This window comes from Ranitomeya variabilis, chromosome 4 (genome assembly GCF_051348905.1).
Source record: "Ranitomeya variabilis isolate aRanVar5 chromosome 4, aRanVar5.hap1, whole genome shotgun sequence".
NCBI lineage: Eukaryota > Metazoa > Chordata > Amphibia > Anura > Dendrobatidae > Ranitomeya > Ranitomeya variabilis.
In genome coordinates this window covers 400650050-400668074 of record NC_135235.1, presented here as the reverse complement: position 1 = coordinate 400668074, position 18025 = coordinate 400650050, and the positions used below count along the sequence as shown (strand labels likewise).

Genomic DNA, 18025 nt, shown 5'->3' with positions numbered 1-18025 from the left:
GGTTCTGCAGCAGCTCAGGTTTGTATAATAGGGTTGTGCAGCACCTTGGGTCCATATAATAGGGTTCTGCAGCAGCTCAGGTGCGTATAATCAGGTTCTGCAGGAGCTCAGGTGTGTATAATAGGGTTCTGCAGCACCTCGGGTGCGTATAATAGGGTTCTGCAGCAGCTCAGGGGTGTATAGTAGGGTTTTGCAGCACCTTGGGTGAGTATAATAGGGTTTTGCAGCAGCTCAGGTGCATATAATCGGGTTCTGCAGCAGCTAAGGTGCGTGTAATCAGGTTCTGCAGCATCTCGGGTGCGTATAATATGGCTCTGCAGCACCTCGGGTGATTATAAAAGGGTTCTGCAGCAGCTCAGGTAAGTATAATCGGGTTCTGCAGCAGCTAAGGTGCGTATAATCGGGTTATGCAGCACCTCGGGTGCGTACGATAGGGTTCTGCAGCAGCTCGGGTGCGTATGATACAGTTCTGAAGCAGCTCAGGTGTGTATAATAGGGTTCTGCAGCACCTTGGGTGCGTACAATAGGGTTCTGCAGCAACTTGGGTCTGTATAATAGGGTTCTGCAGCAACTTGGGTGCGTACAATAGGGTTCTGCAGCAACTTGGGAGTGTATAATAGGGTTCTGCAGCAGCTCGTGTATGTATAATAGGGAACTGCAGCAGCCGGGGCGCGTATAATAAGGTTCTGCAGCAGCTCAGGTTTGTATAATAGGGTTGTGCAGAACCTTGGGTCCATATAATAGGGTTCTGCAGCAGCTCAGGTGCATATAATCGGGTTCTGCAGGAGCTCAGGTGTGCATAATAGGGTTCTGCAGCCACTCGGGTGCGTATAATAGGGTTCTGCAGCAGCTCAGGGGTGTATAATAGGGTTCTGCAGCACCTTGGCTGAGTATAATAGGGTTCTGCAGCAGCTCAGGTGCATATAATCGGGTTCTGCAGCATCTCGGGTGCGTATAATATGGCTCTGCAGCACCTTGGGTGAGTATAAAAGGGTTCTGCAGCAGCTCAGGTACGTATAATCGGATTCTGCAGCAGGTAAGGTGCATATAATCGGGTTATGCAGCACCTCTGGTGCGTATGATAGGGTTCTGCAGCAGCTCGGGTGCCTAGGATACAGTTCTGAAGCAGCTTGGGTGCGTATAATAGGGTTCTGCAACACCTCGGGTGCGTATAATCCAGTTCTGCAGCAGCTCGGGTGCATATAATAGGGTTCTGCACCAGCTCAGGTGCGTATAATCGGGTTCTGCAGCACCTCGGGTGCGTATAATCATGTTCTGCAGCAGCTCGGGTGCATATAATAGGGTTCAGCAGCAGCTCGGGTGAGTATAATTATGTTCTGCAGCAGCTGTGCCACGTCTTGACATTACAGTACCACAGCCTGTCAGCCATGTTACAGTTCAGTCTTCCACATGCTTTCCTTCAGACTTGCTCTCTTCTATTTCCTTCCTAGGAGGAGTGTAGGGTACAGACTACATTCCCCATAATGCATTGCTACAACATACCAGCTTGGACTGACAGGACTGCACGATCCCTGTACAGTAGTGATGGGAAATCTAGTTCATTTTGGTGATTAGTTCACCATGAACTAGTTCACTGAAAAGATTAGTTCAAAAGATTAGTTCATTTAGTTCATTTAGTTCAGTAGTGCTCTGGATTCTGCTGAGAAGAGATGGATCAGTTCTAGTTCGTTACACAGAAGCTGTGGCTCCTAGGATGAGTTATAGTTTTGTTAAAATGATCAGAAATAGTTAATACATCTGATCATTAAATAACAAACTCTTGTTAAAGGGGTACTCAGTCTGGAGAAAAAAAATTCTAAAGTTATTTATTCAAGTTAGTAATTTCTTTTTTTTTCTTTGTGAAATATTCAAGCCTCCCAGTGCGCAGTGTGTTATCTGCACACATTATGGTCACTTGCAGTGTCTCTGGTATTCAGCACTGAGCAGACAGTATTCATTTCACACTACTGCAATAGGTTACAAAAGGAAGAGATGGGGTGAAACTACACAGAACTACAGATTTACCAAGCTGCCTTAGGGTATGTGCACACGTTCAGGTTTTTTCGCATTTTTTTCGCGTTTTTTCACAATAAAAACGCTATAAAAACTCATTAAAAACGCATACATTATGCATTCTATCATTTAGAATGCATTCTGCGTGTTTTGTGCACATGGTGCGTTTTTTTCCGCGGAAAAAACGCATCGCGGTAAAAAAAGCAGCATGTTCATTAATTTTGCGTTTTTTTTGCGTTTTTCCAGCTATTCTATGCATTGGGAAAAAACGCACAAAAAACACGTCAAAATCGCGGTAAAAACGCATGCAGATTTCTGGCAGAAATGTCCGGTTTTTGTCAGGAAAATTTCTGCCAGAAATCCTGATGTGTGCACATACCCTTACAGTAAATGGATCTTTTGCTGCCCATAGCAACCAATCACAGCTCAGATTTCACTTGCCAGAGCACTGCACTACTGCAGTATCAGAAAGCTGACCTGTGATTGGTTGCTATGGGGCAAAGAAAATCTTCCTATTAGACAGCCTGATAATTCTCCACCCTAGCTCCTGTGAGGAGCTGATAGGAAATGCATCATGTCATGTGACCTGTGAACTAAATGAACTATGTGAACTAAATGAACTGCTGAACTAGATGTTCTGTTGAGAATGACTCAGGACAGCCTAGTTCAACGTGATGCATCTCACTGAGCCCAGCAGCCATTCCCCCTGTATTAGTGTAGAGTACTGACTCCTAATGATTGTGTATGAGGGAGCTGAGAAGCCGTTCAGCATCCTGAGAACAGAACAGGAGCCAGTGGTAAAGATTTTAGCAAGGCTGATCCTGTACAGGAGGCTGATCTTATCATAAAGACTGGTGAGGGGGGGCATGAACCACACCACAGAATCACTCTCATACACACATGAGCTGGGTCTGTCTACTGTACAATTTCAGTTTTTATTATTACTATTATATTTGTATTTGATGTGTGGTATAGTGTTTTATTACCTTCTTTTCCAGCATCAGGAGCTATAAAGAGCAAGTGTGAGACCAGGGATCTTCAGTGTGAGGAGCTGTATGAGGGATCATTCTCTGTCTCCTCCCACTTGCTGTTTAGTTCATAATGAACTAATCTCTGTCAGGATGGTGAACTAGATGAACTAGTTCACTCTGAAGATTAGTTCATTTTGAACTACTCACTCACGAACTACCCATCACTACTGTACAGCCACTGCCTCACTGTGCCAGGCATGATAGGTGCTGTAGTCCCCCAGCCTCCAGTCACTCCACCTCCTGCCTGAGCAGACTACAGGCTGGAGAAGACATACAACCTGGAAGTGAAGTGAGACGCAGCAACAGGAAGTGGAGGGGCAGGAGAAAACTTTTATCTCCCAGCAGCTAGTGAGGAAGAGGAGCTGCACCAAGTGCCTGCCTGCAGGTAATGCTGTGTATGCTGCTGCTGTAAGCAGTGTGCCCACCTCAGACTGTCCTGCAGTCAGCACAGATGAAACATGTCCACAGGGGTGGGGAGTGTGACATTAGGGTCTCCTGATGCAATGGTCTGGCTGTAGGGTGTGCAGACGTTGCCCTTGTACGCAGGGTCTGGCCCTATATGTGTCCACAAGGCAGTAATTCTTCTGGGTTTTCAGTGCGACATGATCATAACTTCACAGTATTGTGTTCACAATAGGGACTAATGTGTTGTAGTATCACGATTGTAGGCTCCATGTCCCCCTGACAAGTCATAGTGTGAGCTCAGTAATGTGGCACATAAAACTCTAGCATCAAAGGGGTTAATACGCAAGAGATCTAGTTCAGCAATAAGGGGCGAAGTCCTGTGTCAAGGGTTCATTGGGTATTAATGACCTATGGAACTCGGTGCCTGCAGTGTAAGGGTATGTGCACACGCTGCGGATTCGCAGCGGTTTCCCATGCATTTACAGTACCATGTAATGCTATGGGAAATGAAATCCGCAGTGCACATGCTGCGGAAAAAACCACGCGGAAACGCAGCGGTTTATTTTCCGCAGCATGTCAATTCTTTGTGCGGAATCCGCAGCGGTTTTTCACCTGCTCCAATAGGAAACTGCAGGTGAAAACCTGCAGCGGAAACCGCAATAAAAACCGCGATAAATCCACAGTAAAAACCACAGCAGTTTTGCACTGTCGATTTATCAAAACCGCTGCGGAAATTCCGCAATGGAATCCGCAGCGTGTGCACATGGCCTGAGGGTTTACACCAACACCTTCCAAATTGTCTGTTTTCCATCTGGACAGTCTTCCACATGTTCGTTTTCCCTATCTGTACTGCTTCCTTGTCCACACGGATGGTTACATGAACAGGTTAAAGGGAATCTGACAGGTGGCCCGCCTGTACGACTAGTGCACAGTGCGGCTCAGTCCCCGGCACCTTTATAAGTATGTTTTTCCTTGAAACATCGCAGTGTTTCAGAGTCAGACATACATGGTTGCGATCGTACAGCTTGTGACTGATACAAAGCGACCTGCTTTTTGGGCAGCATGTATCACCTGTCGGGTTCCCTTTAATAAATAATAAAGGATAAATATAGTTTTCTATCTTTATAATTGTAATCCTGACATACAGATGGCAACCCATATGTGATATGTTTTTTTGCACACCCCTTGATTTATAATTTGGGAGTCGGATCCAGAATACGGAGCATGCTGCGATTTTTCCCATGCAGACCATATGTCCGTCTACGTAATTGTTCATGTGAACTAGCAGATTGACTTGTCTTGGTCAGTGTGCTGCAGCCATGCAGGGTCCTTAAAGGTAAGGGGGCAAACTTCCACCTCCAAGCAGCAAGCGTAAAAAGGTGCCAGTATACTGTTCCCATAAAAGTGCTCCCGTGTTCACCACTGGGTGACATGCCAGTGACCTGGCAACAGAACCTCAACACTGAGGTCTCACAGGCTGCCACATGGGAACTTGACATGGAACCATGCTGACTGTGACACCACTCCATTATGTATGATGATTGGGAATACATGCTAATGGATCAGTTTAGAGTCATTTCATTTTGATACTCACCTTAGGGAAAAACCATGAAATCTTACATTATGTGCAAAGCCAAAACTTTTTGTCCACTGGTGTCAATCATTGAGGATGTTCACATTTGTAGAGCTCTGAGGTTTTCTAAAAAATAAATAAATGTTTGTTATATCAACATTGACTTTTTAGAGACTCTCCTCCAACAAAAGAAAAGTCAAAGTGAATCCTATGTGTTTGAAAAAGGGTTTCACAGACGTCATCTGACATATCCACAGAGGATGGACAAGAACCCGAACCATCTTACCAACAAGATACTAAACCTCACTCTGGAGATAATCTTCATTCTAACTGGAGAGGTAAATGATTATGGTAATTGTCTCTGTAATGTGGCAACTGGACAGGTCCTGGACGGGAGGTATGTATCACTGAGGTGACAAGCCTCTGTGATGTAGGACTTGGAGAAGCAGGCTCTAGTGCGTACAGTGCTGACAGGTGTTTTTAATGGGCCCAGATTTTGGGTCAGAGTTTTAGGAACTGCCAAAGAGCTGGGTGGGACTTGACGTTCCCTGTTGTGAATTTGCTTTTTGCTCCCTCTAGTGGTTACTAGTTTTTTGACTCTGGTTTTTCTGTCATTCCTTTTATCCGCACCTGGGTCGTTAGTTAGGGGTGTTGCTATATAAGCTCCCTGGACCTTCAGTTCTATGCCTGGCAACGTAGTTATCAGAGCTAGTCTGCTGTGCTCTTGTCTACTGATCCTGGTTCCAGTTATATCAGCTAAGTCTGCCTTTTGCTTTTTGCTATTTGTTTTGGTTTTGTATTTTTGTCCAGCTTGTTCCAAATCTATATCCTGACCTTTGCTGGAAGCTCTAGGGGGGCTGGTGTTCTCCCCCCGGACCGTTAGACGGTTCGGGGGTTCTTGAATTTCCAGTGTGGATTTTGATAGGGTTTTTGTTGACCATATAAGTTACCTTTCTTTATTCTGCTATTAGTAAGCGGGCCTCTCTGTGCTAAACCTGGTTCATTTCTGTGTTTGTCATTTCCTCTTACCTCACCGTCATTATTTGTGGGGGGCTTCTATCCAGCTTTGGGGTCCCCTTCTCTGGAGGCAAGAAAGGTCTTTGTTTTCCTCTACTAGGGGTAGCTAGATTCTCCGGCTGGCGCGTGTCATCTAGAATCAACGTAGGAATGATCCCCGGCTACTTCTAGTGTTGGCGTTAGGAGTAGATATATGGTCAACCCAGTTACCACTGCCCTATGAGCTGGATTTTTGTATTCTGCAGACTTCCACGTTCCTCTGAGACCCTCGCCATTGGGGTCATAACAGTTTGCCAGGCCAGTATTAAATGTTTAATGCATTGCAGAAGAGGGATTATAAGAAAGAAGATTCTGAGTTTTTTTTTTTTTCTTCTTCCCCTTTACCTCAGAGTGGCTATGCTTGCTGCAGACATGAATGTCCAGACCTTGATTACAAGTGTGGACCAGCTGGCTACTCGTGTGCAGGGCATACAAGATTATGTTATCAGAAATCCTAGGTCAGAACCTAAAATACCGATTCCTGAACTGTTTTCCGGAGACAGGTTTAAGTTTAGGAATTTCGTGAATAATTGTAAATTGTTTTTGTCCCTGAGACCCTGTTCATCTGGAGATTCTGCTCAGCAAGTAAAAATTGTTATTTCGTTCTTACGGGGCGACCCTCAGGATTGGGCTTTTTCGCTGGCGCCAGGAGATCCGGCATTGGCTGATCTTGATGCGTTTTTTCTGGCGCTCGGTTTACTTTATGAGGAACCCAATCTTGAGATTCAGGCAGAAAAGGCCTTGCTGGCTATGTCTCAGGGGCAGGACGAGGCTGAAGTGTATTGCCAAAAATTTCGGAAATGGTCCGTGCTGACACATTGGAACGAGTGTGCACTGGCCGCTAATTTTAGAAATGGCCTTTCTGAAGCCATTAAGAATGTTATGGTGGGTTTTCCCATTCCCACAGGTCTGAATGATACTATGGCACTGGCTATTCAAATTGACCGGCGGTTGCGGGAGCGCAAAACCGCAAATTCCCTCATGGTGTTGTCTGAACAGACACCTAATTCGGTGCAATGTGATAGAAAAACCGCAAATTCCCTCATGGTGTTGTCTGAACAGACACCTGATTTAATGCAATGTGATAGAATCCTGACTAGAAATGAGCGGAAAATTCATAGACGCCGGAATGGCTTGTGCTACTACTGTGGTGATTCTACACATGTTATCTCAGCATGCTCTAAACGTATAGCTAAGGTTGTTAGTCCTGTCACCGTTGGTAATTTGCAACCTAAACTTATTCTGTCTGTAACTTTGATTTGCTCACTGTTATCTTATCCTGTCATGGCGTTTGTAGATTCAGGTGCTGCCCTGAGTCTCATGGATCTCTCATTTGCTAAGCGCTGTGGTTTTACTCTTGAACCATTAGAAAATCCTATTCCTCTTAGGGGTATTGATGCTACACCATTGGCAGCAAATAAACCGCAGTATTGGACACAGGTTACCATGTGCATGACTCCTGAACACCGCGAGGTGATACGTTTCCTGGTTTTACATAAAATGCATGATTTGGTTGTTTTAGGGCTGCCATGGTTACAGACCCATAATCCAGTCCTGGACTGGAAGGCTATGTCAGTCTCAAGTTGGGGCTGTCGTGGTATTCATGGGGATTCCCTGCCTGTGTCTATTGCTTCCTCTACGCCTTCGGAAGTTCCGGAGTATTTGTCTGATTATCAGGATGTCTTCAGTGAGTCTGAGTCCAGTGCACTGCCTCCTCATAGGGACTGTGACTGTGCTATAGATTTGATCCCAGGCAGTAAATTTCCTAAGGGAAGACTGTTTAATCTGTCGGTACCTGAACATACCGCTATGCGTTCATATATCAAGGAGTCTCTGGAGAAGGGACATATTCGTCCGTCTTCTTCCCCTCTTGGTGCGGGATTCTTTTTTGTGGCAAAAAAGGACGGATCTTTGAGACCTTGTATTGATTATCGGCTTTTAAATAAGATCACTGTCAAGTTTCAGTATCCTTTACCGCTGTTGTCTGACTTGTTTGCCCGGATTAAGGGTGCCAAGTGGTTCACCAAGATAGACCTTCGTGGTGCGTACAACCTTGTGCGCATTAAGCAAGGTGATGAATGGAAAACCGCATTCAATACGCCCGAAGGTCATTTTGAGTACTTGGTGATGCCTTTTGGGCTCTCCAATGCGCCTTCAGTTTTTCAGTCCTTTATGCATGACATTTTCCGGAAGTATCTGGATAAATTTTTGATTGTTTATCTGGATGATATTTTGTTTTTTTCTGATAATTGGGATTCGCATGTGGAGCAGGTCAGGTTGGTCTTTAAAATTTTGCGTGAAAATTCTTTGTTTGTCAAGGACTCAAAGTGTCTCTTTGGTGTACAGAAGGTTCCCTTTTTGGGGTTCATTTTTTCCCCTTCTGCTGTGGAGATGGACCCAGTCAAGGTCCGAGCTATTCTTGATTGGACTCAGCCCTCGTCAGTTAAGAGTCTTCAGAAGTTCTTGGGCTTCGCTAACTTCTACCGTCGTTTTATCGCTAATTTTTCTAGCATTGTGAAACCTTTGACGGATATGACCAAGAAGGGCTCCGATGTAGCTAACTGGGCTCCTGCTGCCGTGGAGGCTTTCCAGGAGTTGAAACGCCGGTTTACTTCGGCGCCTGTTTTGTGCCAGCCTGACGTCTCACTTCCCTTTCAGGTTGAGGTGGATGCTTCGGAGATTGGGGCAGGGGCCGTTTTGTCGCAGAGAGGCCCTGGTTGCTCTGTTATGAAACCTTGTGCCTTTTTCTCTAGGAAGTTTTCGCCTGCCGAGCGAAATTATGATGTGGGCAATCGGGAGTTGTTGGCCATGAAATGGGCATTTGAGGAGTGGCGTCATTGGCTCGAGGGTGCTAAGCATCGTGTGGTGGTCTTGACTGATCACAAAAATCTGATGTATCTCGAGTCTGCTAAACGCCTTAATCCGAGACAGGCCCGCTGGTCATTGTTTTTCTCCCGCTTTGATTTTGTTGTCTCGTATTTACCAGGTTCAAAGAATGTGAAGGCCGATGCTCTTTCTAGGAGCTTTGTGCCTGATGCTCCTGGAGTCGCTGATCCTGTTGGTATTCTTAAAGATGGAGTTATCTTGTCAGCTATTTCTCCGGATCTGCGACGTGTGTTGCAGAGATTTCAGGCTGATAGGCCTGAGTCTTGTCCACCTGACAGACTGTTTGTCCCGGATAAGTGGACCAGCAGAGTCATTTCCGAGGTTCATTCCTCGGTGTTGGCAGGTCACCCGGGAATTTTTGGCACCAGAGATCTGGTGGCCAGGTCCTTTTGGTGGCCTTCCTTGTCAAGGGATGTGCGGTCATTTGTGCAGTCCTGTGGGACGTGCTCGAGCTAAGCCTTGCTGTTCTCGTGCCAGCGGTTTGCTCTTGCCCTTGCCTGTCCCGAAGAGACCTTGGACACATATCTCCATGGATTTCATTTCTGATCTTCCGCTATCTCAGGGCATGTCCGTTATCTGGGTGATATGTGATCGCTTTTCCAAGATGGTCCATTTGGTTCCTTTGCCTAAGCTGCCTTCCTCTTCCGATCTGGTTCCTGTGTTTTTTCAGAACGTGGTTCGTTTGCACGGCATCCCTGAGAATATTGTGTCAGACAGAGGATCCCAGTTCGTTTCCAGGTTCTGGCGATCCTTTTGTAGTAGGATGGGCATTGATTTGTCGCTTTCGTCTGCTTTCCATCCTCAGACTAATGGACAGACGGGGCGAACTAATCAGACTTTGGAGGCTTATTTGAGGTGTTTTGTCTCTGCTGATCAGGACGATTGGGTGACATTCTTGCCGTTGGCTGAGTTTGCCCTTAATAATCGGGCTAGTTCCGCCACCTTGGTTTCGCCGTTTTTCTGCAACTCTGGTTTCCATCCTCGTTTTTCTTCGGGTCATGTGGAGCCTTCTGACTGTCCTGGGGTGGATTCTGTGGTGGATAGGTTGCAGCAGATCTGGAATCATGTGGTGGACAACTTGAAGTTGTCACAGGAGAAGGCTCAGCGCTTTGCCAACCGCCGCCGCGGTGTGGGTCCCCGACTACGCGTTGGGGATTTGGTATGGCTTTCTTCCCGCTTTGTTCCTATGAAGGTCTCCTCTCCCAAATTTAAACCTCGTTTTATTGGGCCTTACAAGATATTGGAAATCCTTAATCCTGTATCTTTTCGTCTGGATCTTCCTGTGTCGTTTGCTATTCACAATGTATTTCATAGGTCCTTGTTGCGGCGGTACATTGTGCCTGTAGTTCCTTCTGCTGAGCCTCCTGCTCCGGTGTTGGTTGAGGGCGAGTTGGAGTACGTGGTGGAGAAGATCTTGGATTCTCGCCTCTCCAGGCGGAGGCTTCAGTACCTGGTCAAGTGGAAGGGCTATGGTCAGGAGGATAATTCCTGGGTGGTCGCCTCTGATGTTCATGCGGCCGATTTAGTTCGTGCCTTTCATGCCGCTCATCCTGATCGCCCTGGTGGTCGTGGTGAGGGTTCGGTGACCCCTCACTAGGGGGGGGGGTACTGTTGTGAATTTGCTTTTTGCTCCCTCTAGTGGTTACTAGTTTTTTGACTCTGGTTTTTCTGTCATTCCTTTTATCCGCACCTGGGTCGTTAGTTAGGGGTGTTGCTATATAAGCTCCCTGGACCTTCAGTTCTATGCCTGGCAACGTAGTTATCAGAGCTAGTCTGCTGTGCTCTTGTCTACTGATCCTGGTTCCAGTTATATCAGCTAAGTCTGCCTTTTGCTTTTTGCTATTTGTTTTGGTTTTGTATTTTTGTCCAGCTTGTTCCAAATCTATATCCTGACCTTTGCTGGAAGCTCTAGGGGGGCTGGTGTTCTCCCCCCGGACCGTTAGACGGTTCGGGGGTTCTTGAATTTCCAGTGTGGATTTTGATAGGGTTTTTGTTGACCATATAAGTTACCTTTCTTTATTCTGCTATTAGTAAGCGGGCCTCTCTGTGCTAAACCTGGTTCATTTCTGTGTTTGTCATTTCCTCTTACCTCACCGTCATTATTTGTGGGGGGCTTCTATCCAGCTTTGGGGTCCCCTTCTCTGGAGGCAAGAAAGGTCTTTGTTTTCCTCTACTAGGGGTAGCTAGATTCTCCGGCTGGCGCGTGTCATCTAGAATCAACGTAGGAATGATCCCCGGCTACTTCTAGTGTTGGCGTTAGGAGTAGATATATGGTCAACCCAGTTACCACTGCCCTATGAGCTGGATTTTTGTATTCTGCAGACTTCCACGTTCCTCTGAGACCCTCGCCATTGGGGTCATAACAGTTTGCCAGGCCAGTATTAAATGTTTAATGCATTGCAGAAGAGGGATTATAAGAAAGAAGATTCTGAGTTTTTTTTTTTTTCTTCTTCCCCTTTACCTCAGAGTGGCTATGCTTGCTGCAGACATGAATGTCCAGACCTTGATTACAAGTGTGGACCAGCTGGCTACTCGTGTGCAGGGCATACAAGATTATGTTATCAGAAATCCTAGGTCAGAACCTAAAATACCGATTCCTGAACTGTTTTCCGGAGACAGGTTTAAGTTTAGGAATTTCGTGAATAATTGTAAATTGTTTTTGTCCCTGAGACCCTGTTCATCTGGAGATTCTGCTCAGCAAGTAAAAATTGTTATTTCGTTCTTACGGGGCGACCCTCAGGATTGGGCTTTTTCGCTGGCGCCAGGAGATCCGGCATTGGCTGATCTTGATGCGTTTTTTCTGGCGCTCGGTTTACTTTATGAGGAACCCAATCTTGAGATTCAGGCAGAAAAGGCCTTGCTGGCTATGTCTCAGGGGCAGGACGAGGCTGAAGTGTATTGCCAAAAATTTCGGAAATGGTCCGTGCTGACACATTGGAACGAGTGTGCACTGGCCGCTAATTTTAGAAATGGCCTTTCTGAAGCCATTAAGAATGTTATGGTGGGTTTTCCCATTCCCACAGGTCTGAATGATACTATGGCACTGGCTATTCAAATTGACCGGCGGTTGCGGGAGCGCAAAACCGCAAATTCCCTCATGGTGTTGTCTGAACAGACACCTAATTCGGTGCAATGTGATAGAAAAACCGCAAATTCCCTCATGGTGTTGTCTGAACAGACACCTGATTTAATGCAATGTGATAGAATCCTGACTAGAAATGAGCGGAAAATTCATAGACGCCGGAATGGCTTGTGCTACTACTGTGGTGATTCTACACATGTTATCTCAGCATGCTCTAAACGTATAGCTAAGGTTGTTAGTCCTGTCACCGTTGGTAATTTGCAACCTAAACTTATTCTGTCTGTAACTTTGATTTGCTCACTGTTATCTTATCCTGTCATGGCGTTTGTAGATTCAGGTGCTGCCCTGAGTCTCATGGATCTCTCATTTGCTAAGCGCTGTGGTTTTACTCTTGAACCATTAGAAAATCCTATTCCTCTTAGGGGTATTGATGCTACACCATTGGCAGCAAATAAACCGCAGTATTGGACACAGGTTACCATGTGCATGACTCCTGAACACCGCGAGGTGATACGTTTCCTGGTTTTACATAAAATGCATGATTTGGTTGTTTTAGGGCTGCCATGGTTACAGACCCATAATCCAGTCCTGGACTGGAAGGCTATGTCAGTCTCAAGTTGGGGCTGTCGTGGTATTCATGGGGATTCCCTGCCTGTGTCTATTGCTTCCTCTACGCCTTCGGAAGTTCCGGAGTATTTGTCTGATTATCAGGATGTCTTCAGTGAGTCTGAGTCCAGTGCACTGCCTCCTCATAGGGACTGTGACTGTGCTATAGATTTGATCCCAGGCAGTAAATTTCCTAAGGGAAGACTGTTTAATCTGTCGGTACCTGAACATACCGCTATGCGTTCATATATCAAGGAGTCTCTGGAGAAGGGACATATTCGTCCGTCTTCTTCCCCTCTTGGTGCGGGATTCTTTTTTGTGGCAAAAAAGGACGGATCTTTGAGACCTTGTATTGATTATCGGCTTTTAAATAAGATCACTGTCAAGTTTCAGTATCCTTTACCGCTGTTGTCTGACTTGTTTGCCCGGATTAAGGGTGCCAAGTGGTTCACCAAGATAGACCTTCGTGGTGCGTACAACCTTGTGCGCATTAAGCAAGGTGATGAATGGAAAACCGCATTCAATACGCCCGAAGGTCATTTTGAGTACTTGGTGATGCCTTTTGGGCTCTCCAATGCGCCTTCAGTTTTTCAGTCCTTTATGCATGACATTTTCCGGAAGTATCTGGATAAATTTTTGATTGTTTATCTGGATGATATTTTGTTTTTTTCTGATAATTGGGATTCGCATGTGGAGCAGGTCAGGTTGGTCTTTAAAATTTTGCGTGAAAATTCTTTGTTTGTCAAGGGCTCAAAGTGTCTCTTTGGTGTACAGAAGGTTCCCTTTTTGGGGTTCATTTTTTCCCCTTCTGCTGTGGAGATGGACCCAGTCAAGGTCCGAGCTATTCTTGATTGGACTCAGCCCTCGTCAGTTAAGAGTCTTCAGAAGTTCTTGGGCTTCGCTAACTTCTACCGTCGTTTTATCGCTAATTTTTCTAGCATTGTGAAACCTTTGACGGATATGACCAAGAAGGGCTCCGATGTAGCTAACTGGGCTCCTGCTGCCGTGGAGGCTTTCCAGGAGTTGAAACGCCGGTTTACTTCGGCGCCTGTTTTGTGCCAGCCTGACGTCTCACTTCCCTTTCAGGTTGAGGTGGATGCTTCGGAGATTGGGGCAGGGGCCGTTTTGTCGCAGAGAGGCCCTGGTTGCTCTGTTATGAAACCTTGTGCCTTTTTCTCTAGGAAGTTTTCGCCTGCCGAGCGAAATTATGATGTGGGCAATCGGGAGTTGTTGGCCATGAAATGGGCATTTGAGGAGTGGCGTCATTGGCTCGAGGGTGCTAAGCATCGTGTGGTGGTCTTGACTGATCACAAAAATCTGATGTATCTCGAGTCTGCTAAACGCCTTAATCCGAGACAGGCCCGCTGGTCATTGTTTTTCTCCCGCTTTGATTTTGTTGTCTCGTATTTACCAGGTTCAAAGAATGTGAAGGCCGATGCTCTTTCTAGGAGCTTTGTGCCTGATGCTCCTGGAGTCGCTGATCCTGTTGGTATTCTTAAAGATGGAGTTATCTTGTCAGCTATTTCTCCGGATCTGCGACGTGTGTTGCAGAGATTTCAGGCTGATAGGCCTGAGTCTTGTCCACCTGACAGACTGTTTGTCCCGGATAAGTGGACCAGCAGAGTCATTTCCGAGGTTCATTCCTCGGTGTTGGCAGGTCACCCGGGAATTTTTGGCACCAGAGATCTGGTGGCCAGGTCCTTTTGGTGGCCTTCCTTGTCAAGGGATGTGCGGTCATTTGTGCAGTCCTGTGGGACGTGCTCGAGCTAAGCCTTGCTGTTCTCGTGCCAGCGGTTTGCTCTTGCCCTTGCCTGTCCCGAAGAGACCTTGGACACATATCTCCATGGATTTCATTTCTGATCTTCCGCTATCTCAGGGCATGTCCGTTATCTGGGTGATATGTGATCGCTTTTCCAAGATGGTCCATTTGGTTCCTTTGCCTAAGCTGCCTTCCTCTTCCGATCTGGTTCCTGTGTTTTTTCAGAACGTGGTTCGTTTGCACGGCATCCCTGAGAATATTGTGTCAGACAGAGGATCCCAGTTCGTTTCCAGGTTCTGGCGATCCTTTTGTAGTAGGATGGGCATTGATTTGTCGCTTTCGTCTGCTTTCCATCCTCAGACTAATGGACAGACGGGGCGAACTAATCAGACTTTGGAGGCTTATTTGAGGTGTTTTGTCTCTGCTGATCAGGACGATTGGGTGACATTCTTGCCGTTGGCTGAGTTTGCCCTTAATAATCGGGCTAGTTCCGCCACCTTGGTTTCGCCGTTTTTCTGCAACTCTGGTTTCCATCCTCGTTTTTCTTCGGGTCATGTGGAGCCTTCTGACTGTCCTGGGGTGGATTCTGTGGTGGATAGGTTGCAGCAGATCTGGAATCATGTGGTGGACAACTTGAAGTTGTCACAGGAGAAGGCTCAGCGCTTTGCCAACCGCCGCCGCGGTGTGGGTCCCCGACTACGCGTTGGGGATTTGGTATGGCTTTCTTCCCGCTTTGTTCCTATGAAGGTCTCCTCTCCCAAATTTAAACCTCGTTTTATTGGGCCTTACAAGATATTGGAAATCCTTAATCCTGTATCTTTTCGTCTGGATCTTCCTGTGTCGTTTGCTATTCACAATGTATTTCATAGGTCCTTGTTGCGGCGGTACATTGTGCCTGTAGTTCCTTCTGCTGAGCCTCCTGCTCCGGTGTTGGTTGAGGGCGAGTTGGAGTACGTGGTGGAGAAGATCTTGGATTCTCGCCTCTCCAGGCGGAGGCTTCAGTACCTGGTCAAGTGGAAGGGCTATGGTCAGGAGGATAATTCCTGGGTGGTCGCCTCTGATGTTCATGCGGCCGATTTAGTTCGTGCCTTTCATGCCGCTCATCCTGATCGCCCTGGTGGTCGTGGTGAGGGTTCGGTGACCCCTCACTAGGGGGGGGGGTACTGTTGTGAATTTGCTTTTTGCTCCCTCTAGTGGTTACTAGTTTTTTGACTCTGGTTTTTCTGTCATTCCTTTTATCCGCACCTGGGTCGTTAGTTAGGGGTGTTGCTATATAAGCTCCCTGGACCTTCAGTTCTATGCCTGGCAACGTAGTTATCAGAGCTAGTCTGCTGTGCTCTTGTCTACTGATCCTGGTTCCAGTTATATCAGCTAAGTCTGCCTTTTGCTTTTTGCTATTTGTTTTGGTTTTGTATTTTTGTCCAGCTTGTTCCAAATCTATATCCTGACCTTTGCTGGAAGCTCTAGGGGGGCTGGTGTTCTCCCCCCGGACCGTTAGACGGTTCGGGGGTTCTTGAATTTCCAGTGTGGATTTTGATAGGGTTTTTGTTGACCATATAAGTTACCTTTCTTTATTCTGCTATTAGTAAGCGGGCCTCTCTGTGCTAAACCTGGTTCATTTCTGTGTTTGTCATTTCCTCTTACCTCACCGTCATTATTTGTGGGGGGCTTCTATCCAGCTTTGGGGTCCCCTTCTCTGGAGGCAAGAAAGGTCTTTGTTTTCCTCTACTAGGGGTAGCTAGATTCTCCGGCTGGCGCGTGTCATCTAGAATCAACGTAGGAATGATCCCCGGCTACTTCTAGTGTTGGCGTTAGGAGTAGATATATGGTCAACCCAGTTACCACTGCCCTATGAGCTGGATTTTTGTATTCTGCAGACTTCCACGTTCCTCTGAGACCCTCGCCATTGGGGTCATAACAGTTCCCTTACCTTCAGATCCAGGACTCCAAACAAGCTATTTGACTCCTTCACGACCTTAGATGTATCCATACCTCCTGGTTGGGATGCCCACACTGATTCCGGCAGTTTAACTCACTAAATGCTGCGATCAATATCGACTGCAGCATCTAGAAGGCAGGGAGATACTACGATTGGCGCTCCGCAATGAGGCACAAAACTATGCTTTTTTATCATACCGCCGAAGAAAAAGTGGTCTAAAATGTGATAAAAAAAAGACGAATTTAAATAAATTTCATCTTGTTCTGCAGAAAACTAGCCACCCTACAGCTCCATCAGCTGAAAATTTTAAAAGTTATAGCTCTCAGAATACAGCGATGCAAAATTAATTTTTTTTTTGTAAAATAGTTTTTTTTGTGTAAAAGTACCAAAACATAAATATATAAATGTAATATCGCTGTAATCGCACTGACCCGAAGAATAAAGCTGCCTTTTCAATTTTACCATATGTGGAACAGCATAAAAAACAAACAAAAAACAATTCCGGAATTGCTGTTTTTTGTTAATTTTGCCTCCCAAAAATCAGAATAGAAAGCGATCAAAAAGCCATGTGCCCAAAAATGGTACCAATAAAAACGTCAAGTCGTTCCACAAAAAAACAAGCTCTCTTAGGACACTGTTGGCAGAAATATGGAAAAATTGTATCTCAAAATATGCCAATGAAAAATCTAGTTTCCCCCTCCTCCATAAAAGTAAGTGTTTCAGTGTGCGACAGCAACCAAGCAGAAAAAAATGTAAATCTGGTATCACTAATTTTGCACTGACCCAAAAAATAAAGTCCTGTAATCACACACTGCACGAGGAACGGCGTAAAAAATAAATAAAACCAATTCTTCACCTGCTGTTGATTTGTTCATTCTGCCTCCCAAAGATCGCATAAATATTCAACCCACATTCATCTTGCGCTCTGTGCTGAGCGCTTGCACCGGGGTTTCCGTTTAAATCTCTGAAATACGTGATTCAACCGCAACTCCCGACAGAAGATTCCCTATAATGAGGCAGGTGGAGGCGCTGTGGATGCCTTCTGGGCTATGATCCAGCAGTGTACATCTTTTTAGGTGTGCATAAAAGCGCTGTCAACCACTGTTTTAGAGCACAGGATAAAGGTGATCCAAAATGTTATGGAAAATGTTTCCAATAAAAGATTCAACTCAATCCACAAAAATAATCAAGTACCCATTCAGATCTGTCAATGGAAATATAGGGGACTTTTAATACTTATGCCCTTAAACCAGAGTTATGTCACATAAAATGGTTAATAAATAACATCTTCCACATGTCTGCTTTACATCTGCATCATTTTGAAACATAATTTTTTTTTTTTTTGTTAGGAAGTTTTACTTTTAATCAGAAAAATGTTACTGTAGCTCCATTTTTTTTTTTTTTACTTTCACAAGAGTAACAAATATGTAATTCTGGAAATACTGATACCCCATATCTGGGGGAAAGCTAGTGTTTGAGTGCATGGCAAAGCTCGGAAGGGAAGGTGCACCGTTTGACTTTTTGAAAACAAAATTGGCTGGAATTGAGAGCAGACGCCATTTCGAGTTTGGAAAGCCCCTGATGTGCCTAAATAGTGGAAACCCCAAAAAAGTGACCCCATTTTTTAAACTACCCCTCAAGGAATCTATCTAGTTGTGTGGTGAGCACCTTGAAC

At 45.7% G+C, this 18025-nt stretch overlaps 1 protein-coding gene across 1 annotated transcript in view; it reads left to right on the top strand.

Annotated features, from left to right (window-relative positions):
- Positions 1 to 1451: 1451 nt before the first annotated feature.
- The window catches only part of LOC143764912 (oocyte zinc finger protein XlCOF7.1-like), a 45095-nt gene continuing 28521 nt past the window's right edge, over positions 1452 to 18025 (top strand). The window contains exons 1-3 of the mRNA XM_077251014.1: positions 1452 to 1542; positions 3220 to 3429; positions 5194 to 5360. Of these exons, the coding sequence (XP_077107129.1) occupies positions 5283 to 5360 (78 nt within the window). The 5' untranslated portion in view covers positions 1452 to 1542; positions 3220 to 3429; positions 5194 to 5282. The remainder of the gene's footprint in view (positions 1543 to 3219; positions 3430 to 5193; positions 5361 to 18025) is intronic.